General features: G+C 35.2%; 1 protein-coding gene across 1 annotated transcript in view; it reads right to left on the reverse strand.

Moving 5' to 3' along the window:
• The window catches only part of Pcca (propionyl-CoA carboxylase subunit alpha), a 296,255-nt gene that overhangs the window by 125,807 nt on the left and 142,747 nt on the right, over nucleotides 1–27,701 (reverse strand). Inside the window, exons 13-16 of the mRNA XM_070002672.1 lie at nucleotides 24,694–24,837; nucleotides 23,349–23,423; nucleotides 19,246–19,314; nucleotides 16,980–17,055 (exon numbers count right to left, since the gene is read on the reverse strand). Coding sequence (XP_069858773.1) covers nucleotides 16,980–17,055; nucleotides 19,246–19,314; nucleotides 23,349–23,423; nucleotides 24,694–24,837 — 364 coding nt within the window. The remainder of the gene's footprint in view (nucleotides 1–16,979; nucleotides 17,056–19,245; nucleotides 19,315–23,348; nucleotides 23,424–24,693; nucleotides 24,838–27,701) is intronic.

Genomic DNA, 27,701 nt, shown 5'->3' on the forward strand with positions numbered 1-27,701 from the left:
TAAGGCCAAATTTAAGCTCTAGTACCAACACACACACACACACACACACACACACACACACACACACACACACAAGCCAAGTGAGAGTGTAAGGCCAAATTTAAGCTCTAGTACCAACACACACACACACACACACACACACACACACACACACACACACACACACACCAAAAATCAGAATCTCAATACTGAAACACACACACACACACACACACACACACACACACACACACACACACACACACACACACACACACACACACACACACACACACACACACACACACACACACACACACACACACACCAAAAATCAGAATCTCAATACTGAAAAAAACTATATATGGTCAAAATTATACCAAATGAAGAAAAACTAAAAACATTTCCTCTAAAATCAAGAAGATGAGCATCTACTTTCCATTCTAATTCAATGTAGTTACATCATAGTCATGGAAATAAGGTAAGGGAAATGAAAAGAAAACAAATAGAAAAAAAGTCATATTATCTCTATATGCAGATGATATGATCTTATTCTTAAAAGATTCTAAAGATACCACCAGAAAAACTGTTCGATCTGATAAACACTTCCAACAACATAGCAGGATACAAAATAAATATACAACAAAGTATAACTCCTTGATAGAGTGTTGTAGAACTAATTCATACAGAAACCAACTTATAGATGAATAGAGACTGCCCTATCCAAACTTCTGTGTCATATTAATTGTTAAATCAGCTGAAATAGTCAAATAATATTAAAAGAGTTTCAAGAAAAGAATAGAAAATAAAAAGGAGGTAAAATGTGAGAAAACCCATCTTTTCCATCAAAGTAAGCTGCTTTTAAGTTCCTACTTTGGCCTAGTGGCTTGGCTCTCACTTCAGCAAGCGAAGAAAGGGAAAGAGGCAATGCTTTGAGATAAGGAAGGACTCTTGAAATGTAAGGTTTTGTCTTAACTGGATGTCTCAAAATGGTAAAGGAACTATGTTTTCAGATTACTTGTGTGCTGTTAATCTTATCTCAAAGTCTTTTAATGGTCACTTCATGTAAATACAGTCTACTCTCCTAAACTAGCCAATCATGAGCAGATTGTGAGCATGAGCTCACCCAATCCAAGCAGAGGGCAGGGCCTGCTGCAATAGGGATAGAAAAGGAGCTGTAGCCTGCTCTGTATGCTTGCTTGCACACTATTGGCTGATGGCACAGGAGGAGGGAGAGGGGAAGGGGGAGGAAGAGGAGGAGAAGGAGAAGAAATAATAATCAGGAAAACTTCTGCTTTACAATGCCTAAAAAATAAGTAATTTTTAAAAACCTAGGAATACACTTAATCAAAGAAGTGAAAGAATTTTACAATAAAAACTACAACACCTTGAGGAAAGAAACTAAAGAGGACACTAAAAGTTGGAAATGCCTCCCCATGTTTGTGGATTGTAAGAATTTATATTGTGAAAATAGTTACATTACTATAGGTGATCTATAAATTTAATGAAATACCCCTGAAAATCCAGTAACACTCTTCATAGAACTAGAAATAGAACTAAAACTCAGTAAGGGGGCATGAAAGAATCTGAGACATACGGGGCTGGGAAGTGGCTCAGTGATAGAGCGCTTTACTTGCATGCCTGAGGTCCTGGGTTCGATTCCTCAGCACCACATAAGCAAAAAGAAAAAAGCCAGAAGTGGCACTGTGGCTCAAGTGGTAGAGCGCTAGCCTTGAGCTGAAGAGCTGAGGGACAGCACCCAGGCCCAGAGTTCAGGCCCCACGACCAGACCCCCCCCCCAAAAAATCTGAGAGCTACAAAAAAAAAAATGAGCAATGACAGTAATGTTGTACTTTATCTGATTTTAAATTATACTCAGCCATAGTAACAAAATCAGCATGATACCAGCATAAAGCAGACATGCAAATCAATGGAATGGAAGACAATAAATTTACACAGCTACAACCATCTGATTCCCAAAAAAAAAGTATTGAAAAATACACTAGAGAAAAGTTTCTTTAAGAAATGGTGCTAAGAAAATGAATATCCACAGGTAGAAGACTGACACTAAACCCCTATCTTACAACTTGTATAAAAAAATTTCTAAAATGGGTAAGACCTTAATGTCAGACTTGAAACAAACTACTAGAAAAAAAAATACAAACACTTCAATATATAGGCATAGGTAATAACTTTTTGAACTAGTAAGAATTGATAAGAGGTATTATATCAAATTACTCATTTCAATACAGCAAAGGAAATAAATAATAACTAGAGTGAAGAAAGTCTATGAATAGATGAAATCTTTGCAAGCCATTCATCTAATAGAGCATCAATATCCAGAGTATATAAAGAATTAAAAAGAATTATTTGACCAGGCATCAGTGGCTCATGTCTGTAATCCTAGTTATTCAGGAGGCTGAGATAAGAGGAAGCCAGCACCAGCAGGCAAATCTGCCAGATTCTTATATCCAATTAACCACCAGAAAACTGGAAGTGGCACTATAGCTAAAGTGGTAGAATGCGAGCCTTCAGTGAAAAAAATTCAGGAACAGCATGTAAGCCCTGAGATCAGGCCCCACAACTGACAAAAGAAAAAAAATAGAAAAAGAAAAAGAAAGAAAGAAGTACTCACCAGACAAACTGTCAATCAATCAATACATGAGCAAATGAACTGAACAGACAGACAGTCTTCAAAAAAAAGATAGCCAATAATATATGAAAAAAATGTCCAACATCTTTAACCATTTTAACCACTGATCCTGACCCAGAAGATATAGTATGTCTAAATTTTAGAAAAGGCAATTTTTAAATTATCCAAATTACTGTGAAACATTTAGAGAAAGTTCCAGAATTTAAGTATCAACATTGTTCTTTTAGGCCATATTTCATAGAAGTTATCATAAAAAGATAATGGTATATAAAATCTTTTTTGCACATGACCATGAAAAATGCAACATTATTCCTTGCTCCATAGGTAATGACTTATCCCACAGCCCATAACTATTATTCCTAAGAACTGTTACTTTTAAACAGGGAAAGACATTCAAACTTTAAATATCTGAAGTATAGGAATACCAGACTCTTCTAATGGATTTTATGAATAAATACTTAACAAATACTTGATGACACCAATTACCTTATGAATCATTGGGGGTGGGGGGGGGGAGACAAAAACATGGCTTCTACCTATTAAAAAAAAAAAGGTGGCCTTTACTTACTACCTATTTTTGGAGATAAAGAGTCTGGCAACTTTCCTGCTGGGGCTGGCTTAAAATTGTGATCTTCAAATCTCAGCCTCCTGAGTAACCAATGAAAATAATGAGAATTCCAGGCAATATATCAGAAGGCCTAGAAAGACAAACTAGGTAGGCAACAATTTAAAAGACAATACATCTTGAAAGAGGAGAAGGCATAAAAGGGTAATTAATCCCTCAATCATGTATCCTAAGCAGATAAAGCTAAAGCATTGTTGAAGAAAATCATCTCATCTGCCACAGAGGAACATATTAGGGACTGACAAGATAGATTTTCCTGGTTAGTAGGTAAAAGAACACACACAGACACACAGACCAAGGGCGATGTAGCAAAATGCAAAAATGGACAGTTGAGGTTTTAGATGATGCTTAAAAGAAACTTAAAGGTTGTTTTGTGGGTTTGGGGGGTTGATTTTTTAAAAATCTTTCACTGTTGTCAAAAGCGGACCATATTATTTTTGAAGGGAGGACTGGAAGAAGATATTTGTGGCAATGAAGAGAGCCTAGAGCCAGAGGTAGCCACCAATCCAACCAGAGCATTCAGGGTACTATCGGTCAGGGGAAGACTTCGATATCCCTGCCAAACAATGCAGACAATCACATTCATGCATTCCAGGAACCACTCAGGAAAAGGGACTTACATAGAAAAGAGGCAAGAGTAAAGACATGAAAATGCATTTGCTCATATTTACATGATGAAAAATGACAGGGTTGTGGCCTAAAGGTGGGTGTTGACAATACAGATGGAAAAAAGAAGATGGACTTGCAAGAGACAAGGCAGAGACACTTAGTTGACATAAAGGATGAGAGAGAAGCCAAGCACAACACTCAAATTTTTGGTACTACCGTATGACAGAAGATGTCAGTACCCTCAAGACAAAGGTTGATAGGAAATTTCTTTTGCATTTTAGGTGAGTTAGATGCTTCTAGGATAATTGACTATCCTATGGCTGAATGATTAAACTTCAGAAAGGCAGTTAGACGCCTCTGTGTAGCGCAGAGGGAGGTACCCTCCACACATGTAAAGGAATCCAATACTGGGGAGTATTCAAATATTACAATACTACAAGTTTTGGAAAAAAATAATATCCTAAGAGAGTAACTGGCAAGGATGAAAATCAGAAAACCAAGATATAGCATTTTATTGGGGTTTTTTACAAGGTGGTTCTACGTACTAATTAAATAGGAATATTTCAATTTATAAGCTTTTTGCAAAATAGCACATAAGTTAACAAAGTATTCTGTCAGGATTTTTGCAGATTATGAGACATTATTTCCCAAGTTAAGTAAAGTAATACTATTTTTATATTTAACTTTATAGGTTTCCCTTTTATAGCCTGGTGGTGCTGATAAAAATTTTCTAGCTCTCTGTGTGGCCAATATGACAGTTGGAACCAGACTCTGTCTTCAGTTAAATACTGCATGAGTTTCAAAAATAGTTAATGGTAATTTGAATCTTTGTTCAAAGGTCACTTTAGCTTATTTTTTTAATTTTTAAAAATTTTTAAAATAATTTTTTACTGAGATTAAGTGATTATATAAATTTCACAAATTACACAGTATTGTGGGATAATAATACTTAAAAGTCACATACAAAAACAAGTCACATACATATTTTAACCTTCACAAAGCAGCAAACTGTCATTATTATGGTCTATAAAGTTTGTGAATTCTATGAACTTTGACTTTAATCAGCTTATTAAGTTATTCATGATTATTTATAATTCTGATACTCAATATCAATTTGTGACTGATGACATACAAAAAAGTTAGAATGTATGCAATTTTACAGGGTAAATGTGTTCTGATTTTATTCTACAATCAAAGTTAAAAAGGAATTGTTGATTTTAGAAAATGTGACTCAAAGGAACATAAGCAAATATTAATCTATATCTTTGATACCAAAGAAGAGACTTACTCAACCATGTAATGAGCACGGGCTCCTTCAAGTCTTTCTACATGACTTATAAATGCAGAATTAAAAATGTACTTTCCCCTCAGTAAATTAAAACACTAACACATTTTTCTTTAATGTTCATAGATACCATATTACATATTACCATGCCAAATCAAGTCTTAATCAGCTTGTCTTTGCTATGGATTACATGTGAAATAATAAATGGTAAAATTGACTATTCAAAAAAATGAAAACAAAGAAATAAAAGCCAAAAATAGAAATCATCAGAAAATTATTGTATACATACAAGTTCAAAGCATCAGTATGGATGGGAGAAATCACTGAACTATTAAAAGGTATCCTACCAAAAAAGTTACCATTGTGAATTTAGTTTCTTTCCACATCTGAGGCAAGACAATGCCATTTGAACAGCTCGTTATATAAACACTAAGTAGATAGTAAAGGTATTCTTTGAGAGTTAGTTTTTAACTTCAACAATATTATTACTAACATACTCATAAAAATTATGCCTAAAAGTTTTAGATTGGGAATTGAGGAATGACCTCTGCCAAAGTTCACCAGGTCCCATCTGTATGGGAAAGCATGAATAGGCCACAGAGAGAGGCCCCAGAAGCAGCCTTCTCCTGACTACCTGCTGGTTCCAAAACACAGGCCAGACATCAGTTGTGCACACTGCCAAGATCAAACAGAGGCCAAAAGGCACTGTTTCTTTCATGGAGACTTAGAAATTAACTTCAACCAAAGTACAGTTTTACTAAAACATTTCTCTATTTTAACAAGAGCCCACCATCAACTTAGGGTGGGGGAGGGGTGCGGGGGGGGGGGGGGGAAGTATTCATATATGAACAATTAAGTAGTTGTCAAACAAGATAGCAAATTACTCTAACTTTGGCCTTCATGGAACAATTTTAAACCTATCATTCTTTAGAATTTGCTAGGTAAGTAAATTTCAAAAGGGTATCTCAGGAGGTAGGAAAAAAGATCCTCTTCCCTTCTTCTAGAAACTTAATTCATTCTGGATGGATTTCAGATTTTTAGAAAATTTGCAAAAAAAATAGTACCATTCTATATCCCTTACCTAGGTTCTCCAAATTGAGCATCTCGCCACATTTATTGGCTTAATCATTACTTTCTCTCTGTATGCACAGACTATGAACATAATTTTCTTCTATAAACACTTAGAGGTAAATATAGAAAATAGAGTATGTTACCTCTAAATACTTCAGTGAATGTTTCTTAGAAGGTAAATCTCTCCTGTAATCACAATATAATTACCAAAATAAAAAAGTGTGATACTGACAACAGTATCATTATCTAATTTATTGATTTCAGTTAAATTTTGCCCAATTGTCCCATTGCTGACCTTTAGAGAAAAAAAAAAAAAGAAAGAAAGAAAAAGAGAAAAACATCTTTTCCTGTTCCAGGATCTAATGCAGGATCACATGTCCCATACAGTTGTCATGTATCTTTAGTTTGCTTTGATCTAGGTAAGTCAATTGTTGCTTGACTTCTCTTTGTGTTTCTTGACCTTGACATTTTTGAAGAGCAGAAACCATTTATTTTGTAGATGGTCTTCCAGATTGGTTATCTGATGTTTCCTCATGATTATATCCACACTACACTTTTCAGCAAGAAAACCACACACAAAATGTTCCCAGAGCATCACACCAAGAGGCATGAATGCAGGCAAACTTATGCCATCACCAATGAAGTTAATCTTGTAGTAGGTTAGGTTTCTAGTGTATAGTAATTGCATGTAAATGCATATATTTGCCATTGTAATTAGTAAGTCTGTTATGAAGGAATATTATGAAACCATAATAAGTTTCTCATACTTTCGTCATTTAATTTTAGCATTAACTGATGACTCTTACTTAAACAATGTTTGTCAAATTTTGAGTTTTTTCCTAGATTTATTAATTAAAAATCTATGAGAGATTGGTGTCATTTCCCCCATTTATCTAACCCAACTTCTTTCATTTTTTTCTTCTTCTTATTATTATTATATGGTTGCACAAAAAGGTTCCAATTCCATAAGTCAGGTTATGAATACAGTACTGCTTGGACAATATCACCCCTTCCTTCATTCCCCCCCTTCTCCGTCCCACTCCTACCCTTGTTACATATTTTAACATAATGTACATTGAACATTTGAATGTTTGCTTGCCCTTCTTTTCTCCATTCCTGTGTCCCCACCTTGGCCCACTCCTCGAAATATTTTTCCACTTCCTTAAATTTATTTTGATAAACAGTATTTCAGTTGTTCGGAGGAGTTATGTTTTGGATTCCTCCCCTTAAGTATACCCTCCTTTAGTCAGTTTGTTTGGGTGTAAATACACTGAGTATATGCTATGATGTATTGTATTTTAGATCTGGCTTCTACATATGAGAGCAAACAAGAACAGTTTGTCTCTCTGAGCTTAGCATACTTCACTTAACATGATTTGTTCTATGTCCATCTATCTCCCTACAAATGACATAACACTATTCTTTCTAGTAGATGAGAGTAAAATTCCATTATATATATGCACTGTATTTTCTTACTCTGCTTTACTGGTTTGTGTTTCCATAACTTGGCATTGTAAGTAATGCAGCAATGAACATGAATTTGCAACTGTCTTCCATGTATTCTGATTTGTAATGCTCTGGGCAGACACCCAAGGTACGTGGTAGTTCTATGTTTAGTTTTTTGAGGAACCTCCAAAAACATTTCCAGAGTGGTTGTACTAGTTTACATTCCCACCGCATTTGTTATTGTTCAAATAATCAGTACTGACAAATCTTACTGGAGATGGAATCTCAACATTGTTTTGATTTGCATTTCCTTTATGGCCAGGAATGTTGAGCATTTTCTCATTTGTGTAGCCCATTCTTACTTCTTCTGAAAAGTCTTTATTTAGCCCCTTTTCCTGTATATTGATTGGGTTATTAACTTGAGGGGGGAGGGGGGTTGAGTTCCTGAATACTTTGGAATATTAGGCCCTTGTCAAATGTATGACTGGTAAAGATCTTCTCCAAGTCTGATAGATGTCTTTCTAGTTTAATAACCTTGTCCTTTGCTGTGCAGAAACTTTTTGGTTTCATGTAGTTCCACCTGTCAAGTCTCTCTCCTATTTGCTGTGTCCTGGACTCTCTTCAGAAAGTTCCTGCCTGTGCCAATAAACTGATGTTTTTCTCCTATTCCATCTTTCAGTAGTTTCAAAGTTTCAGGTCTGACATTAAGGTCTTTGATCCATTTTGAGTTGATATTGGTGCAAGGTAACAGACAGACAGGGAACCCATTTTAGTCTAGTCTTATACATATGGATGTCCAGTTTTCCCAGTACCAATTAAAAGGATGTCTTTCTTGTACCATATATTTTTGGCTACCTTGTCAAACATCAGATGACTATAAAACTATGAGTTTATTTCTGGATCTTCTAGTCTATTCCATTAGTCTCCAGGCCTATTTTTATACCTGTCCCAAGTTGTTTTGTTATTACAACTCTGTAATAAAGTTTGAGGTCTGGACCTATGACACCTTTAGCATTGCTTTTTTTGCCTAAAATTACTTTGGCTATTCAGGTTTTTTTATGGCTTCATATGAATTTTGGGATTTTTTTCCTCTATCTTGGTGAAGTGAGTAAAGTGAGTGAAGTTGAACTTTTAGCACACATTTGACAGTATGGTCATTTTCACGATAATAATTCTACCTCTCCATGAATATGGAAGGCCTTTCCATGCCCTGGTGTCTTTTATTTCCTCTAATTTTTGTAGTTTTCATTATATAGATGTTTGACTTTTGTTACATTTATTCCTAATTTTTTGAGGCTATTAAAAATGTTTTCCTGATTTCCCTCTCTGTCTGTAGTTGTGGATTAATTTTGTACTCTGATACACTGCCAAAGTTATTTATCGGCTCTAGAAGCTTGGCAGTGGAATTTATAGGTCCCATTTGTTATTGTTTATAGTTATCGGATCATGTCATCTGCACATAGGGATAGTTTTGACTTCTTTTTCCCTATTTGAAACCCTTTCCAACACAATTTTTATGTCAGAACTAATGGACTCTTTTTTTAGTAAGTTTTTTATTGTGAAAATACTGTACAGAGGGGTTACAGTTACATAAGCAAGGTAATGAGTACATTTCTTATCAAGCATTGTTGCCTCCTCCTTTGTTTTTCCCCTACCATCCCTTCCCTCCCATCTCCTTAACTATACTCCCTTCCCCCTCCCACCCTCACCCAGCACCAAAATTGTAAAGTTTGTTGTACAACAGTGTCTTGTACATCTCATTGTTACAATGGGTCAACCTGTATCCCTATTTAAACATTTTTTCCCTTCCCCTCCCCAAATTATACCAACCTCAAATATAGTGAAAACGAGGGTTATATCATGGGGGAGGGACATACAAAGCAACAAAAAAAATCACATGGTACCTTATAAATATGTTAGAAACAATAGCAAGAAAGAAAAAAACCACTTGTGTCCCTATCTTGGGGTTCATTTTGCTTAACATCATCTTATCTGGTCATATGTACATAGCTTTTGACCTTTTCTGCTTGTCCCAGACATATACTAGTTACTGTAAATAAGTGAAACAATAGGACCTGTGTTTCTTTGGGCCTGGCTTACTTTACTTAATATAATTTTTTCCAAGTGTTTTCATTTCCTAACAAATGGGGTGATGTCATTCTTTCTGGTGGAGGCCTAGAATTCCATTATATATATATATATATATATATATATATATATATATATATATTATATATGTGTCACATTTTCTTGATCCATTCATCCACTGAGGGGCATCTGGGTGGGCTCCATATCTTAGCTATGGTAAATAATGCTGCAAAAAACATAGTTGTGCTGGTAGCTTTAGTATGGTCTTGTTTGTGATCATTTGGGTAAATGCCCAAAAGTGAGACTGCTGGGTCATAAGGGAACTCTATGTGGAGTCTTTTGAGGAACCTCCATACTACTATCCAAAGTGGTTGAACAAGTTTACACTCCCACCAACAATGCAGTAGGGTTCCCTTCTGGCCACATCCCCTCCAGCATCTGTTGTTATTAGAGTTCTTGATTATAGCCATTCTAACTGGGGTGAGGTGGAATCACAATGTTGTTTTGATTTGCATTTCTTCTATGGCTAGGGAAGTTGAGCATTTCTCCATGTGTCTATTGGCCATTGTTATTTCCTCTTCAGAGAAATCTCTCTGTAAGTCTTTAGCCCACTTATTTATCGAGCAATTGATTCTTTGAGGATTTGTTGTTGGGGGATTTAATTTTTTGAGTTCCAAGTATATTTTCAATATGAGACCCTTATCCATTGCATGGCTAGTGAAGATCTCCCAATCTGTGGGCTTTCTATTGATCTTGCTAGCTATGTCCTTTGCCATGCAGAAGCTCTGCAGCTTCATGCAATCCCATTTGCCCAACCTTTCTTTGATTTGTTGTGTTTTGGGGTCTCTATTAAGAAATTTTCGACCTGTGCCAAGGAGACCTAGGGTTTCCTAATATTCTGTCCTGTAATGTTTTCGGGGTGTCTACTTTGACTCAAAGGTCTTTATCCATTTGGAATTGATTCTGGTGAAGGGCGATATATATAAGGATCTAGCTTTAGTTTTCTACAGGTGATAAACCAATTTTGCCAGCACCATTTACTGAAGAGGCTGTCTTTCTTCCATTCTATTTTTTTAGCTCCCTTATCAAAGATGAGATGGCTGTAGGTCTGTGGGTTTATTTCTGGGTTTTCAATTCTATTCATGGACTCTTTTTATAATTCAGTGGATTACAATCTATTACTATCTGTTTTGTTGCTGAAGTTTCTCCAGATTTGACTAGTAGTAGTTACTGGAAGCTATCTCTTGTGTTATTTTGGGTTTTTATTTTTTTTTGACAGGTCATTATTTTTTTGAATAGCTGTATACATCCTTACACAGATATTTCAGGCCCATCACATATTTTTCCTGAAATTATTTTATCAGGTAACCTGGCTTCATTAAGTAACTTGGTATGTAGGGTCCAAGTTTGTTGCCAAACAACCTACAATACACAGGACATCCATCCAAAAAAGAAAAATCTCCTCAAAATGTCAAGTTGAGAAAAAGTGAACTAGATATTGCGCTATTTATACATATATATACACATACACACAAAGTATATACACACATGTATTTATAGATCTATTTGTCCTCTCTGCTAAAACCCTTGAGTTCACCTCCGATCTCAACATAATACCACACACAAACAGAATCTATTCTATCCGGATACATTCCCACATCTGTTATCACTGTTTCTGACAGGAAAAACTTGGTTCTTAATATTCACAATAAATGTATTTATTTCCCCATCCCAGACTATACATAAACTGGTCCAGAACTGCTACCCCCTCAACTATGAAAAACAAATCTAGAAACTAAAGTTTAATGTTTGTTTATACACATTTTCTCTTTAGCCTGAGGATATAACTTTTAAAAGTTATTTGGCTAGTTTTCTTCCCACCCACTTCCTTTCAGAGATTCAATTATTATCTGGAATATAATCCATTAGCAGTTTCGATTCTGTTTTGAATTCTTTCTTCCAAAATGTTAATAGGTTCATTTGTCCAGAAATATTCACATATATCAAAAAGGAAAAATCATTAAAAATTGAAGAATTATAAGTTCTAGACCAGACAGGGCTGCACAGCTACACAGTGAGACCTTGCTTCAGAAAATAAAAATAAAAATTATATATATATATATGTACACACACATATATATATATATATATATATATATATATATATATAAAATCAGAGATTCCTCTTTATCTCATTTGCCTTATTTTCCAACTCCCAAACATTTCTAATACCTTCCACATCCACCTCCTGTGAGTGTAGCATCTAATCAGTTCTGGCTTTGTGTACATGATTTCTTTTGTTGTTGTTGTTGTTGGTCATGGGCCCTGAACTCTGGGCCTGGGCGCTGTCCCTCAGCTCTTCAGCTCAAGGCTAGCACTCTACCACATGAGCCACAGCTCCACTTCCAGCTTTTTCTGTTTATGTGGTGCTAAGGAATGGAACCCAGAGCCTCATGCATGCAAGGCAAGCACTTTACCACTGAGCCACCTTCCCAGCCCTGTGTACATGATTTTTACAAATAAGCAGACACATATATTATCTTTCCTAGTTTACCGCCAGTATCTGTTCTCTCTCTCCTGTAATAAGAGAATTGCTTTCCATTAGCTTGTAGCAGAAATGCCACTTTGATATCAATTACATTTCACAGCTTCCTTTGCAGGTAGGTATGGGCATACAATTAAACATCATTATGGAAACAGAAATATAGATATCCCTTTTAGGTTATGACCTGAAAAGAGATGAGCATGAAGTCCTTGGCCACCTTCATGATGGAATTTATAAGTACAAAATCAGTCATTCAAGGCTCCAAAGTGAAACCACCTGCTGTGGATGAATGAGCCCCCCCACCAGACTAGCCCTCGACAATGTTCTCACTATACTGCCACCCACAGATGGAAATAAACTTCATCTTTCTTCAGTCACTGTATTTTTTTTACTACTTCTTAGGCTAAAGCCTAAGTGTGAAGATCCTCAAAAGGAGAGATAATGATACCATCTAGAAAACAAAAACTACTGAGATTGATGGAGAAGGGGTATGTATCAAAGACAGTAGTATAAATCAGACTACAGAGGCCTTGTAGACTATTGTGAGGCCAGTGGGGAAAGATTTCAATATTTTCAGCTTGGAAGTGATTGTGATATTGTTATAAAATAAGATATAGTATATACACATGTGTATATGTGTGTATGTACATATATATGTATATATGGATGGATAAAATATGTTCCAGGTTTCTGATGCTGACTCATAACACCCTTGGATTTTCCTGAATGACAGGGGTGAGGGAGCATCATCTGTTCTTCATAATAAGCTCTATTCAACCATACTTGAGTTTATGCTAATGAGTGTCTCTAAGAGGAGTGGAGCAGGTGGTCAGGGACACCAACCATGTAATGAGTGAGGTAGAACTTGTAGCCCCACCATCCACCCATCCCCACTTCTACCCAACTCACCTAGGGATAGAGACAGACTTAATTACTAGTGGCCAATGATTTAATCCCACCTATGTAACAAAGCCTCTATAACCCTACAGGGCAGAAATTGGAGACTGTCTATGCTGGTGAACACCAGAGGTGCTGGTAAGGTAATACTGCCCTGGATGCCACAGAAGCTCTACACTCCTCCATTTGGCTTTTCCTAGACTGTCTCCTTTATAATAAATGAGTAACATTAAAATGCAGTTCTCTTAAGTTCTGTAGGCCACTGCTAGTTAAGTATTTATTATTTAAAATGTCTAGGACCAGAAGTGTTTCAAATTTGGAGTTTTCTCAGACTTTCAAATACTTACATACACTCTACCATTTGGGCATCACACATTTGAAAATGTGAATTCCAAAACATTTTGAGAATCACATTCAATCTACCTTGTAAATTATACAGCCAGAGGAAAGGGTTAGGTGACTCCCAACCAGATTCTTCTCAAACTTCAGTGAAGTGAAGTAAGAAGAGGGGCAAGAGGATTAAGAGACATACAAAAGCTATTGCACTTTGTAACATGGATGGGATCAAACAACAGATAACTTTGTTAACTTTGAGGGACCTGGAGAGACTGCAATAATGACAGTCCATCAAATGATACTAAAAGATTGTTAAATTTGTCTTTGGACTGAGAAGTGTATTGTGGCTTTGTGGGAACATGCTGTTATTTTTAGGATACATTGTAAAGTATTAGAGTGCTGTTATGATGTTTGCAAGTTTCTTTCAAATGAAGCAGGAAAAAAATAGAAAATGGAGGGAGGAAACAAGAAAATGAGAAAGAAAAGGAAAAGAAAAAGGCAAAGAAAGGGAAAGAGTCAGAAATAGTAGCTCATACTTATCTACTCAGGTTGAGAGCAGACAGGATTATGATTTGATAAACTCAGCAAAAAGTTCATGAAAAACCTGAGTGTGCTGGCACGCGTCTGTCACCCAGCTACAGCAGGAAGTATAAATAGGAAGATCATGTCTAGGATTTCTGAGGCAAAAATCGAGACTCTATTTTAGAACAACTAAAGTAAAAAGGGGTCAAGTCATAGAGGCACCGGCCTAGCAAGCACAAGACCCTGAGTTTAAAGCCCAGTACTGCTCTCCAAAATCAAAGAAAGAAAGCCAAATAAAATAGGGGGAAATGAAGAAACAAAGTATGACATAAAGTCTAATAACTGATTAATCAAAGTGAAGATACTAAAATGTGTATTACACCATCCAACTGTTCCCTAGATTTTAAAAATATATAAGTCTAAAAACGTATATCAAGAAAAACTACTCTTTGTTAAACATTTTAACTGTACTCAGTACCTTACGTATACAACTGTAACCCTTCTGTACATCACCTTTACAATAAAAGTTTTTTTTTAAAGTATCAATCTGAAATGTACACATACCTACCCTACTCTGTGTTCATCCAAACAACAAAATATTTTAGGATAGGAGAATAGTTTAACTAAAATTAGAATACACTAAACATTGCTCTGCAAGTTGTTCTTACTTTTTAAGCTAATTTACTTTATTGTTATTACAGACGGGATGTACAGAGGGATTACAATTACGTGAGTCAGGTAATGAGTGCATTTCCCTTTGCACAGTGTTTTCTGTTCCCTCACTCTCTCACAGTCCCTCCCCCTTCCTTCTCCACCCATGAGTTGTAGAGTTCACATTCATCAGTGTCCCTCGAACGCCACTGCTGCACTTTTTCACCCTTTTCCCCTCAAGTTCTGTACCCTCTCCCCAGCCCTCCTGAAGATAGATACTTGAATATACGGTACAGAAGGAAAAGAAGACAGAATCATCAAAAAATAAAAATATAAAAAATTAAAAGGAAAAAAAGAGAGGTATCTTTGTTTTCATATCTTGGAGCTAGGATTAGTAGCTAGGGTTACAAGTGTGGTGGACTGTTATCTGGCTAACAACATTTTTAAATATGTGATCTTACGTATGTGCTGAAAAAAGGGGAAAAAATAGGAACTAGTGTTACTGGGATAACATGAACCAGTATAATAACAAGCCTTTTATATACTTAACTTCATTTAGTTCAAACTACTAATTTAGAAAGAAAAGATTGTTACACACTTTTCAATGTAGAGTACGACACACACAGAAGTAAACTAATATGACTAAGTGTTTAAATGGCTTGGTGGCAGGGTGTGAAGTCAGGTCTGTCTGGTTTCCATCTACTATATGAGAAGTCAAAAGTGGAAACTGCAGACTAAGCCAAGAAAACAGAACAAAGTCTATATAATGAAGTATATTTTTACAAGTGGTACTGACAAAGTTAGCAGATTAAGGGCACTCTTCTTGGTATTTAACTCACTTAAGAAAATAGCAACTAGAGAACTAGATATAAAGTACAGTAAGTGAAAAAAATAAATCAATAAGATTTTATATCAAAGAATATTCTGTAATATGAAAAAACAGGGCTTTTCAGATGCTTACTGGGGCAAAGTGGGTCACTAAACTGTTCTCTGTAGTAACTGGTAGCTACTATAAGTTGTACCAACTTTTCACTGCACAAAGACACTTGGTTAAGGGGGAAAGTAAAGACTGCATGTTCCATCACTAAGCTGAGCATTCTGCCTGTTTCATACTACTTAACTACCCTCACGACCTGAAAGCAATGTCCACTTGAAGGAAAGGAAGCTGTGCAACCACACTCAGCACTTCAGCAACCCTTTAGCCCCTTCCAGGCCCACTGTGATCTCAGTGTGACATGAGAAAGAAAGCAGAACTACAGAGTACCCAATCTCTGCTACAGAGCATTCTTAGACTCTAACTATCCTTTCAAAATTCAAGGTGAACTTAAATTTTAAATTAAAATTTGATATTAAAGTTCACTAATCTGAAGTTGATGATGGTTTATGTTAGGCTAAATTAATCCTTTCATTACTAATGTAATTTTGCTCTCATTATTTGAATGTAAGGTCTCCACATAATTCAATTAGCCTTACACATGCTAATGGCCTGTAGAATCATACTTTGTTAGGACTCAGAACTATCAGGTAAGTGCATGAGGAAAGAAAATTTTATTTCCTAGAAAATAGCCTACAGTTTCATCAGGAAAAGCAAAGATTTATTCTTCCTACTTCAAAATTAGTCAAATGTAGGTCACTATGCTCCATATCTTATTACATTTTCAGGTTTCTCACTTCAAAAATAAATGAACAAGAAACCAGAAGTGTGACTCAAGTGGTAGAGCACTGACAGTGAGCGGAAAGCCAAATTAAAGCATGAGGCTCTGAAATCAAGTCTCAGTAATGGTGACACACACATGCGCGTGCGCGCATACACACACACACACACACACACACACACACACACACACACACACACACACACACACACACACACACACACACACACACACACACACACACACACACACACACACACACACACACAGAAAATTCATGGATAATAATACTAAAAAGAAAAAGCTATCAAACCTAACTGGCCAATAGTTCTTAATTCTAAAGTCTCTCATTTTACATACAATATATAACTACAAAGTAGTTTCATATAAGTATGTTATAAATTATAAGTTGAATTAAGAAATTTAAAATATATAAGGCATATACTTAGTATCTGAGTCTAACTAATTACAGCTTTTATGACTTCTCTTTAAATAGAGTAAGAAACTCTTTTAAAAGAAAGAAACTCTTTCATGGAATTCTCTACTAAAACTTTAAGCTGTTTTCTAGAACTAGATATCATATACAATGATGAGACATCAAATACTTAGATTGTTACCTCGAATTACATAATTATCCAGTGCATCTTCCATTCTCTTTAATGCTTCTGTTCTATCAGAGCCATATGTAACTAGCTGGAAACAAATAAAAACCAGTCTTAGTAGCCATCTATATGTTCAGTGATTCAATCTCATAAAAATTAAAATATTTTACAACAAGGTTCCTGACATTATCTTTTAATATTTCACAGTGGTTTAGTTTAAATATGTCAATAAGATTTTTTGAGAAAAGAGAATCAAGCCATCTGTGTTTTCATTTTCATTGTCATAATACAGTTACATGAAAAAGGAACTGAAGAGAAATAGGCATAGAAAAAATTTAAAGGGATATATAAGAAAATGTGTCAACTCGGAATTGAATGTATACATCTGAAATAGTGGTAGGATTAGACAGCCCTTTAAATTTTTTCTGTTTTTCTAGGGTTCTAAGTTTGAAACCCACAACAGCTAATACTTTTACAAATAAAAGTAGATAAACTTTTAAATATTAAAATGAAAGATAAAAACTAAAGTATCTTAATAATTACTCAGCTTCATATATATTAGAAAAGTAGGCCTATCTGTTTTTTTGTTTTTTTGTTTTTGTTTTTTTTTTAGGTCCGGTAGTGAGGCCTGAATTCTGGGCCAGGGTGCTGTCCCTCAGCTCTTCAGATCAAGGCTAGCGCTCTACCACTTGAGCTACAGTGCCACTTCTGGCTTTTTTCTTTTTGTTTATGTGGTGCTGAGGAATCAAACCCAGGGCCTCATGCATGCAAGGCAAGCGCTCTACCACTAAGCCACCTTCCCAGCCCGGCCTATCTGTTTTATATGATCTAATATCTACTTATCTATAGCAAATATAAGGTAACAAACAAGCCTTTGACTTTCTGTGGTTGTTAGTTCATCTATAGATGTAATAACTTTTGTAAATTTTATAAGCTCTTCAGTATTAGGACAGTTTGAATTAGTAGAGCATTTTTTTGAATAGAAAAATAATTCCTCTAAAAACAGAATTATAGCTAGTTTAAAAGTTAACTTGATATTTTATATACTTTTTTCTTTGGTTTTTTTTTTTTTTGTTGTTGTTGTTGTTTTTCATTGTGGGGCCTGAACTCTAGGCCTGGGCACTGTCCCTGAGCTCTTCAGTTCAAGGCTAGTGCTCTACCACTTGAGCCACAGCACCACTTCTGGCTTTTTCTGCTTATGTGGTGCTGAGGAATCGAACTCAGAGCTTCATGCATGTGAGGCAAGCTACTCTACCACTGAGCCACCTTCCCAGCCCTTATATACCTTTTAAATGTAATGCTTCTCTAAATAAAATACTTAAGATTCATTTTAACAATATTAGCTAAAAACGTAAGTCAAAAAAAAAAACCCACAAAAAATAGTTTGTTCCTACAACTACCTAAAACTACACTTTGAACCTGGGAGTGTGGTAGATCACTTGCCTAGCATGCATGAGGCCCTGGGTTTGATCCCCCATACTAAAACAAAAAAAAAATAAATAAAACAAAATGGAAAACACCCTTGGGGAAAAGAATTTTGAGAAACAGAGCTTAATAAAGAAATCCTTTCTCAACAGAGCCTTAACATCACCTTTAAGAAAACACAGAATTTTCAAACTAAACACAATTCTAACTACTGCAGTTTTTCATATTTTAGTAAGTCTTAAAATTGAAAGATTGAAAGTTTTAAGTAAAAATTTTTTAATCCATAAAGTTAAAATTAGAAAATGTAAGTAGTCAAAATCACATCTTCTGCTAATATATAAAACTCAATTGGGTTGTGGACATAGTTCAGTGGTAGACTGCTTATTTGGCATGCACTAAGTCCTGGGTTCCATCACTAGCTCCACAAAAAAGCAAAAAACAAAAACAAAAAAAAAACCTCAATTATGTCAAATTTCCTTAAGCAGTGATTTGCAAAGACTGAAAATACTCTAATAGTGACAAGCCAACTTCTTGATATTACCTGCTACTCACAGGTAAATCTCAGGAATGATATAATTAACTCCTATTCATTGCAGAGAACTTGATTAGTCCCACTGATTATGTAGTGTGTACATGTGTGTTGTGTGCACGTACATGCACACACATGTGAGCACATGCAGTGGTGGTGGTAGTTGTATGACTTGATTTAGGAGAAGACAGCATTGCAAGAAAAAATAAGTTCCACTTTCACTTTTACTTCAGTACATAATACTTGCTTACTTATAGCACATGACTCAGATATAGGCTCAAGTGATCAAAAGAAGGCTAGACGAAATTGTTAAGAAACAGAACTAACTTTTGAAATCATAGGATCATAATAAATGCTGATTTCACTTCCTGGTTGGATGCCACTGTCAACCCGGACCTGAGAAAAGAAAACACAAAGTAACTTCATATGGGCAGATTAATTTTAACCAGAAATTTAATTCCTATGGAGAAAATGGACAGCTTCCGGAAAACAAAAAACAGCTTAAAAGTACAGAGAACTAGGTTGGTGTTTGATCTGTTTGTATGCACTGTAACATATACTTTTTGTTTTCCCACAAACCAAGGAAACTCAGAAACTCAAAGAAACAAGAAAAACTTCCTAGGTCCCCAGGCTGGAGGGCACCTGCAGCTCCTTCTGGTATCTTCCAGCTGGAGCGTGGCACGGACCAGGCCCCTTCTTGTGGCTCTCTCCACTGGACCCTCCTGTGAGCACCAGGGCAGCCCCAGCCAGGCTCGTCCATTAGAGCCTCAGGAACCCGCCAGGCCTTTCATGTCTGCAACACTTTCGTTTCTACCTCACCCTCTGGACTGAAAAACACTATTTTTTCTGTTAGCATTAGTCTCCTGAGGCTTTCATGTTTACACAGCTTTTCCCATAGCTTTGCTTTGTAAGGACATAGCTCCAATGGTTCTGATTTTGTGATTTTTTTTTTCATAGGGAAAAAAATAGCCCAAGTTCAAAGTATCCTTTTGAAGAGTTTGATTGCTATTAACCAGCCAACAAGTTAGTTAGTACATCACCCATTCTTGTTTTCATCTCCCAGTTTGGTATCAGCAGTGAAGCACGAAGGTTAGCCATGTAAAACTTTTAAAATGAGCAGATGCTGAAGATGGAGCACTTATTAAATTATTTGGCCCAAGTTTTGGAATCTGAAGTATTTGAAAGCTAATCAAAATATGTAAGGCTGTCAGTCATATCCTAGGGATCTTGAGAATAGAGGAATTTAACTGAAGCTGCTAGAACAGCAGGACTTTGGTGCACAACATTGTGAAGGGGTATGGAGAGAAGAGTGGAAGCGCGTGCAACTCATCACCTGTGGCAAGAAGCCTTCCTAATAAACAGCAGCTCATCTGTCTGCAGCAAGGCAGAAAAAGGTCAACACAGCGGCTGTTAGGCCTTTAATATTTTAATTTAGGCAATTATCAAGGGACCACATGTAGAACCTCTTGTCTAGGACATCCACGAGAGGGTGTGCTGATGGCTTTATTACATAGTGACATCAAAAGATAAGGCATAGTAGCTTCATCTTCTTTTAAAAAAAAATCACACCACTATTAATCTCTCTGTAAGGGTTTAAAAGACAACATTATAACACATCCAGAGGGTTTTTATTTCCGTGATTGCATACTCAAACAAAACTACAGATATTTCTATTCGCATTCATATTTAAAAGTCTTAATTTTAAATGAATACCACTCAGCTTTCATAAAAATATACTTGGCCTTCTTAATTTCCTAAAAACATATTTCATAACAAAAACTAAATTCTATGAAGTCAATGTTGACTAAATCTAGAAAAAAATTAATAGGGCAGCTTGGAAAGAAAGCAATAAAATTACAATGTATCTTCTCTCAACATTTCAATAGTTCCAAAATGGCCACTGGCCATTATGGTCATATAATAGAAAAAAAACTGTGCACTTTATTTTTTTTGTTTTTTTTTTTTTATTTTAGTTATCAAAATGTTAAATAACTCATCCAACTACAATGTAATCTTTAAAATCATAGCATGCTTGCTAAAGATGTATTCAAAACTGAAACCTGTACAAATTCTAAAACTTTTCACGTTAAACATATCCCATTCATTTGCTTTATAAACTGTTAAAAAAAATTCGTGAGAAACTTCGAAGTTCAACCCACTGGTAAAATAACATAGACAATAAGGAATATGTCATATTCTTCTGCAGTTCCTTACTTAAATTTTGTAATTATCTTGAACAAAATCACCTAAAAGCCATTGCTACTTACCAAAATTATGAACACAGAAAGTAAGGCATTTTAATTTGAAGACCATACCAGATGAGATTGAAATTTATCATATATAATCAACAAATGCAAGTAAATCAACATATCTAATTTAAACTTGTAACAAAGCTTGAAAAATCCCAATTTATACTTTACTGTTTATGTAGGTTTTTCCAAATAATAATCAGCTATTTTTTAATTTCTAGAAACCAATTGAAAGTCAAATCAAGTGTTCATTCCTTAATGGAAACAAAGCTATATAAATTGGCATTAATCACTTTAAGAATAATGTTAAATGAAATTGGAATCAAAGCTCTGAGAAAAACAAAATTGTGGTCTGAAAATAAATTTACAAAGTATGATGCCCAAAGATATAAAGAAAAATCTTCATCTTTGCCATATAGATAAATCTCAAGCTTAAAGATGCATATGTGAAAGGCACAAGCCATAAATAAGTTAACTCTCACATATGAGCTTCTTGTGACCAAAAAAGGTAAGAGCTAGAAGAAATGCTTTCCCAAGTTAAACAGACTAGTCTAGTTTTGTAAAGCAATAAGGGAAAACAAATGAGCTTCTATGTGCTTCTCAAACCACTATTCAGAAATCTCCAGCATAATTAAATTTTTTTCTTCAGTAGCACAGTGGACCTTGGAAATTATCAGACGTCTCCCACCCTTCATTCGCAATTCACCTCTCCCCCTAAGCACAACTCCCAGCCCGCCACGTCTACCTGACAAGTGACAGCCCAATCTGATTAAATGCTTCCAAGGGAGGGGACTCGTGGGCCTCCATGACAGGCCAAAAGTGATCACCATGGAGATACATAATTACAGCTGTCAACGCATCTACTGTCCTGCTGACATCAATTTGATTGCTCCCAGCAATAATGATAGACAAAGCTTAGTGCGCACTCTCCTGCCCCCAATCACTTTATCTATTCCTTGGTCCATTTAGCTGACATGCAACGTTCACACAAGCAAATAACAGCAGTAAGCAGAACATTTAAGGCATTTTAATTGTTTTTTCTTTCTATGGATGGCTCACAACTGCAAATGTTATTACATAAAACTCCTGCTGCAGCATTAATTGAAGAAAGATTTGGTGGGACAAAGACTGTAGGGGGTATAGTTTGTCCATTATCACTTGTACTTTCAACAGGTCTCACGTTTGAAAATTGCAAATTGCAAAAACTTGCGAGGGCAAAATGTTTGACATTCTGTTAGCTATTACAACATGGTGAAAACTTCTAACAACTGGAGTAATCATTATGAATTCTTATTTAATACTTTTTTGTTTGATTAAAAAAGTGTTTAGATATGTCCCTATGATACTTGTTTTCTCATCTGCTATTTAATGTCACATAATGCCTGTTAAATCTTTACAATTTTTTTTCCTGCCTCAGGCTTTGAACACAGCATGGAGTCTCCAAGCCTAGAAAGGGTCAGATCCCTTTAGAAAGCACATGGACAAAAACAATTTAAAAAGTGAAATAAATCACATATCCAATAACATCTCCAAATTTAGAATTCTTCCTGTAATCTTTCACCATCTTCTTACCAGTAATCAAACTGAATAATCATAGTCACAGATGGTACAGTCTTGTCATCTTCTAGCTAGTATAATGTCATATTCATATGCACTTATTAACTTGATAAAGAAAAAAATATGTTCATGTTCTTTTACACAAACCACTTTAAAAGAATTGTTAGTAAACATAAAACAACTATGGAAAAAAGAGAGTTATCGCTTTTTCTTAACTGACATAAATAATATGTATATCTTCACATCAATGACAAAGAATGAGCCACAGTTTGTTTTCCTTAATCCAGTTCAATTAATGAGATCATTTTGTGCTCAAATTTGACATCTCACTGTACTAGGGGAGTTGTATTAATTTAGATTTAAATTCATTTTCCATTCTTAAGATTCCATAATCTTTTCATTATACTTTTCAAAAGTATGGGGACTACTATAAACTATCACTTATATCTTATCTCTGACTTTCTTGATCATAAAGCTCAAAACAAATTTAACACAAAAACTGATTGCCCATAAATTTCACTTATCTTTCAATTTACACCCTTTGGGTGTTGACATGCTTTAACATAAAAGTATGGCATAAATCAAGATTTTTACTTCAGTTAGTATTACAACTTAATGACTTACACCAGGTAGATGTATTGGTTCTTCATACTGAGACAATCTCCCAATAGATGGTAAACCAAAAGACTTGTAGGGGTCCTGAAAGTTCAAAGGAAAGGAAGTACAGTCTTTGAAGAAGCACTTATAGTTCTATTTTTAACATACAGCATTCATGAAATCACAAGATTTCAGAATATTACATAGTCTTATCCCCTAGACAACTTAGAAGCATGCTTAAAAACCAAATAGAATTGCAAGCCGTATTTAGCCTAACCTCGATCATACTTTATTGAAATTGGTCAAATGCCAACTTTTTAGAAAATTTAGAATGCCTTGGGCAAAAATAAAATAACCTAGGCTCTACATCAAAACATACTCAGGTTCAAAACAACAAATATGGTGCACTAAAGATATTTGTTTTTCTTACTTCTCAAAACAGCTCACATATGTTCAAACTTGAGAATCTGTGTTCTTCAAATAACCTGAAAAAAAAAAAACTCTGCACGTGCTTCTAGATATGTATTCTATTTGTAAATAACAGAGGACATCAGAATAAATAATAAGTTCAGTGTCTTATGAAAGACACACAACTTAACATTAAGAACAAGAGTAGTAACAACCATGACAAAATATGCTTCAAGCTACTTGCAAAAGATCTCAAGGCAATTTTGGTACTCTTACACACAGATAGTGCTTTTGTTTTTTTTTAGATTACCAAAATGTTGATGTCAAAAAAAATTAAAAGAAGATATAAACTACCTTGTATTCTTGTTTTAATCATTTGAAAAAGCCATTTTCAGATGCAGAGTGCTTTGTCATTTGACTTGTGTAAGTTGTAAAAGTATTGAAGTAATACTTGATAAGTAAAACCCATAATTAAAATTATAAATTAAGAATACAACTTTTGCCAACAGTTCTACAATTTACATTTCAATAGTTACTTCCAACTAATCGTAAAGGACAAACTTAGAAACCAAACTGTTGGAAAAAAAAAATTGGCATCAAATCAACAACTCATATATGCCCAGGGTAAGCTCTTAGGAGAAAAAAGCCCACAGAAATAAATGACAGTACTTCCTTGTTAACATCGATTGAAAATGAACATGAAGTGAAGAAAACAAACACTAAGGTCAATTCAAGCTCAAAAATATTTAACTAATACTTTGTTCCCTTTTAACATTTTGGAAGCTGCTTCACCAGCCAAAAATAATCGAACTCAATTCTTTAAAAATAATTTGAACAAAGTAAAACTTATGTAATTTTCCTCTAGTTTAATTACAAGTTACCAAACCTAACTTTACTTGTTTTTAGCTATTTACTCTCCTGACTTTGGACACAACCCTCCTCCTCCTAACACCCCACACTTTACCTCAGCATAAACCCGACATTCAATTGCCCAGCCGTTGATGGGAATATCAGCTTGTTTGTGCCTGAGAGGGTAACCCTTAGCAACACGGATCATTTCTTGGACTATGTCCAGGCCAGTAATGCATTCTGTGACAGGATGCTCAACCTGCAAGGCCAAGATCTGCCAGTCAGTAAGTAAAGAAGAAGGTAAATGAAATACACATAAATAAGAAAAATGCAGACGTTTCTAGGCAAAAGGAGGTTAGGTGTATTTTAATTAGGAATATTTGACTAAAAACAGGAAAACAAAAAATAAATACAACATGGTACACAAATGATGGTAAGAAAAATTAATGCCTAAAAAGCATTTTTAAGTTATCTGTTCCTTTCCCCCATTTTAATTTACTTGTGGTCCAACAAAGCTTAATAATATTACTTTGAAACTAAGTCTCAACTAAAACACTTATTTCTTAATGTAGCTGCTAATCAACCTATTCTGCTACACTTCATATGGCATCTACAAGGGCAGCCTCTGATTTTCCAAAGCACTACTCTATACTGAATCTCACCCACTTGCATGCTTTCACTAACCTGTCCTGACAAGCAGCCAGATTAGCGTAATCTTGCATCAATGCAGCATAGCAGAAAGCAGCAGATGGAGCCTTCAGGTTGCTTTCCCTCCAGACTGACTTGAGCAGTGCTTAGCATGCACAATAGCAAAACAGAGCTAGGGAAATCACTCTGCTCTCTCAGCAAATTGCTGATAACTATTTGGCTGATGTTGTAAAGGAAGTACCTGGCCTTTCATGCTAACACAAGGGACACACATGTGCAAACTACTCACTGACATACAGGCACACCGACAGGGATATATGTCCTTATAACCCGACTAATCACTTACGAATTCTTAAACCTGAGTGGAAATAAAGCCATGTATATAGCGTTGAAAAAGAACAAGTGATCTGCCTTTCATCTAAACTTTGAACAAATTAAAAAAAAAACTCTAGCTATATGTAGTATGTTGATAATAATTTCTTCCTTTTAAAAAGTAAATATGTTTCAAGATGTATGGCACAGTAGGTTTTTTTTTTTCCATGAGATGTCACATTTCATACATGGACACAGGAAAAGGTCAGCGAACAAACAAATTATCTTCCCATCTTCAATCACACTAATTGAAGGACAGGACTTGGTCATTATAATCATCTTGAAGCTTATCATAAGCAGACAATGCCGTAGTGTCTAAAAAAATCCTGGTAAAAATAAACAGATGGCATCCATAATTAGCTTTGTGTGTGTTATGAGTTTGTTTACAGTTTCAACAACATTTTAAGACATTTTGACATAATTTTAATGACAAATCATTGCTAAAATAAGCATCTACACTTTGCAAAATAAATGGACACTAAATAAAAGGATCTTACTAGATATAAATATATTTTTAAGTAACAGGATCTTGTGAGAAAGAAAAATTATATGGTAAGTATAATAAGAAACAAACACAAAGCTCCGCTATTTTTCTAGAAATAGGTTTCATGTGAAAAGCCATCTGAAAACTCTTAACTTTGCAACAAATAAGCCTACTGTGTGCCCAGTGCCTTATAATAATATTCTATAAACATCCATGCTGGAGGGAAAAAAATTAAGAATTAAGTTAATGATTTCCTCTGTCTATGACCAGGGGTCCAGAAAAGTACTATAGAGGAGGAAAGTAAATACATCATGAATGAATCAATGAATCAATAGGCAGCAAGTGAAACACACCTATAGTAAGTAGTAGAGGGAGCTGGAATTTCTATCAGTTTGGAGATGTAGTTTCCTTCCTGGCTTTCCTCATAAGAAAATGTGTATGAAAAACAATCAAGGAAATAAAATGGGTAGTATAATCATGCTATTCTTTAAAAACAAACCACTATGAAAGCTTAAAGATTCAAATATATTACAAAACAGTGCTTTTTACTTAGAAAACATCCCTATAATAGTGTACACAAAAATAAGTTTTTGTTAGATCCTCTCTAAATGGGATCCAAAAGTAAACCCACTTTGTTCCAAATAGAATGCACAATGGAATGTATAATGAAAACATGTACAATTAACTCAAAATTGAAAAAAATAACAAGTATTTAAAGGTGTAATGATTACAAAATTTCTTTTAAAAATATGTTTTTAGGTCTATATGGTCAACATCACAAAATAGTTTAATATGTTTGAGTTTTTTATGAAAGTAACTGACCTTCCACACTAACACACAGTATACATATATGTACATATATGTATAAAACCTTTCATATATATACATATGAATAGGAATATATGGTCTTTTGGGGGGGCGGTCATGGGGCTTGAACTCTGGGCCTGGGTGCTGTCCCTCAGCTCTTCAGCTCAAGGCTAGCACTATACCACTTAAGCCACAGTGCCACTTCTGGCATTTTCTGCTTATGTGATGCTGAGGAATCGAACCCCGGGCCTAATGCATGCAAGGCAAACACTCTACCACTGAGCCACCTTCCCAGCCCATATATATGTTCTTATAACTTGATCTATTGTTTAAAAAGTTCTAAATTTCAGTTAAAGCCATTCAGCATGGAAAAACAATGGATAATGTTTTATGTTATAAAAATATTATCTGAGTAAATAAATCCACTTTTACTCAGCAAGAATAAATCCTAACCACTTCCCTCAATAGAAGAGAGGGCAGAGGAGGCAGGGGAGTGAAGGGGAGGGAAGAAATCACACATACAAAAAAGGTGTAAGGCCTACCAAGTTAGGACTTTCCAATGTTCAAAGACAAGTTTCTAGTAGAACTATATTCATCAAGGTAGAACCACACAGCAGGATCTATTAATAGTTGATCAAGTGTATTGTTAATTTTTTAATCTTCACCTAAATGAATGTTAAAAAAAATCTTTGCTAACATAAACTGATTTATCATCTACTAATAGACCTTGTAGTGTGCTCTACCTTGATGAATATAGTTCAGCTGGAAATTTCTCTAACTCACCATAAACAAAGCTACAATGACGATTATGG

Source organism: Dipodomys merriami, unplaced genomic scaffold, assembly GCF_024711535.1.
Source record: "Dipodomys merriami isolate MVZ:Mamm:240054 unplaced genomic scaffold, mDipMer1.0.p SCAF_6, whole genome shotgun sequence".
NCBI classification, from domain to species: domain Eukaryota; kingdom Metazoa; phylum Chordata; class Mammalia; order Rodentia; family Heteromyidae; genus Dipodomys; species Dipodomys merriami.